Source organism: Arachis ipaensis, chromosome B10 (assembly GCF_000816755.2).
Source record: "Arachis ipaensis cultivar K30076 chromosome B10, Araip1.1, whole genome shotgun sequence".
Lineage (NCBI taxonomy): Eukaryota > Viridiplantae > Streptophyta > Magnoliopsida > Fabales > Fabaceae > Arachis > Arachis ipaensis.
This window is the reverse complement of record NC_029794.2, coordinates 125,027,011-125,028,254: the sequence shown is the minus strand read 5'-3', so window position 1 is coordinate 125,028,254 and position 1,244 is coordinate 125,027,011. Positions and strand designations below refer to the sequence as shown.

Here is a 1,244-nt window from a genome sequence, read left to right as displayed (position 1 = left end):
ATTGGAAAAAAAAGGATAGTGATCCATTTAGGAAAAAAAAAGACGCATATATATTTATTTCTATATAATCAAATCTGAGTACATAATAACAGGTTTTATTCTTATTATTTTCAAAACTGTTGAATTTATTTATTTTATTTTTTAAAGAGAGAAAATCCAAGTATACATGCATTTTGATGTTTCCTACTGCAATATTAGTTCTTGTTTCTTTGCATTGTGTGTGTTTTCAACCCTGTTTTTGGTCACTGTCTTTTAAACAACTTGTAAGTTTTAACCATTCACAGTTCAGTGTTTGCATATAATATGATATCAACTTCCCAAATGATAAGCTCTGGTTCATTCTGTTCAACTTTATCATCATTTTATCACATATCTATTGGATTTTAAGTTAGGTCCTCAACTATATTAGTTATTTTACATATAGCCACTAAAATAATTCAGCAAAATCCAGGCCTAACAGGACCTCTATAGTTCCACAATTTTCCAATGACATAAACAGATAAAAAATTGAAAAAAAAAAGTGTAAATATTTTTGAATGCCTCATCCATTCCCTTCCACTAAGCTGCTCCCTTTTTGCCTCTAATTTGTGCCTTTAGTCTGCCGTCGATTCTAAGCTCGATTTAAGAATCTATTACTGTTGCTGGTCAATGAATTGCTCCATATATAACATAGTTAAAAGAATCTTTTTAAGTATTGGTTGCATGTTTGTTCTGTTTGAAGTTGGTTTCTTCAAGTGATTGAATCAAAGCCTTCAAATAAAGGTCTGGATTGTTCCCAAAAGCAGGTTTGGGCATAAAGTGCTCAGCAACATCAGCTGGTGTGATTTGAGAGTGTTTGAGCAAGTCAGAAATTGTTGAAAACAAATGGTGTGATTCAATGTTAAGGTAATTCTTGGCCAGCAACTTGAATGCCTCAAATCCACAGTATGATAATTCAATGTGCATGTCCATTCTCCCTCTTCTCACCAATGCTGGATCCAATTTCTCAACATAGTTTGTAGTGAAAACTATTAGCCTCTCTCCTCCACATGCAGACCACAATCCATCAATGAAGTTCAGAAGCCCTGAGAGTGTAACCTGTTACATTGATTGCACAAATATCATCATGAGTACCAAGTACATTACAATTCGGATAGGACACATAAATATAATAATTTTATGAAAAAAAAGATTAACAGAATAGTCAAAATTTTAAAAAGTTTAAAATAACAATATTATATTTGATATAGATTTTAGATATATAC

General features: G+C 31.6%; 1 protein-coding gene across 1 annotated transcript in view; it reads right to left on the bottom strand.

Moving 5' to 3' along the window:
• LOC107624126 (AAA-ATPase ASD, mitochondrial) overlaps nt 314–1,244 on the bottom strand; it is a 3,000-nt gene continuing 2,069 nt past the window's right edge. The window contains exon 2 of the mRNA XM_016326589.2: nt 314–1,077. Within this exon, the coding sequence (XP_016182075.1) occupies nt 688–1,077 (390 nt within the window). The 3' untranslated portion in view covers nt 314–687. The remainder of the gene's footprint in view (nt 1,078–1,244) is intronic.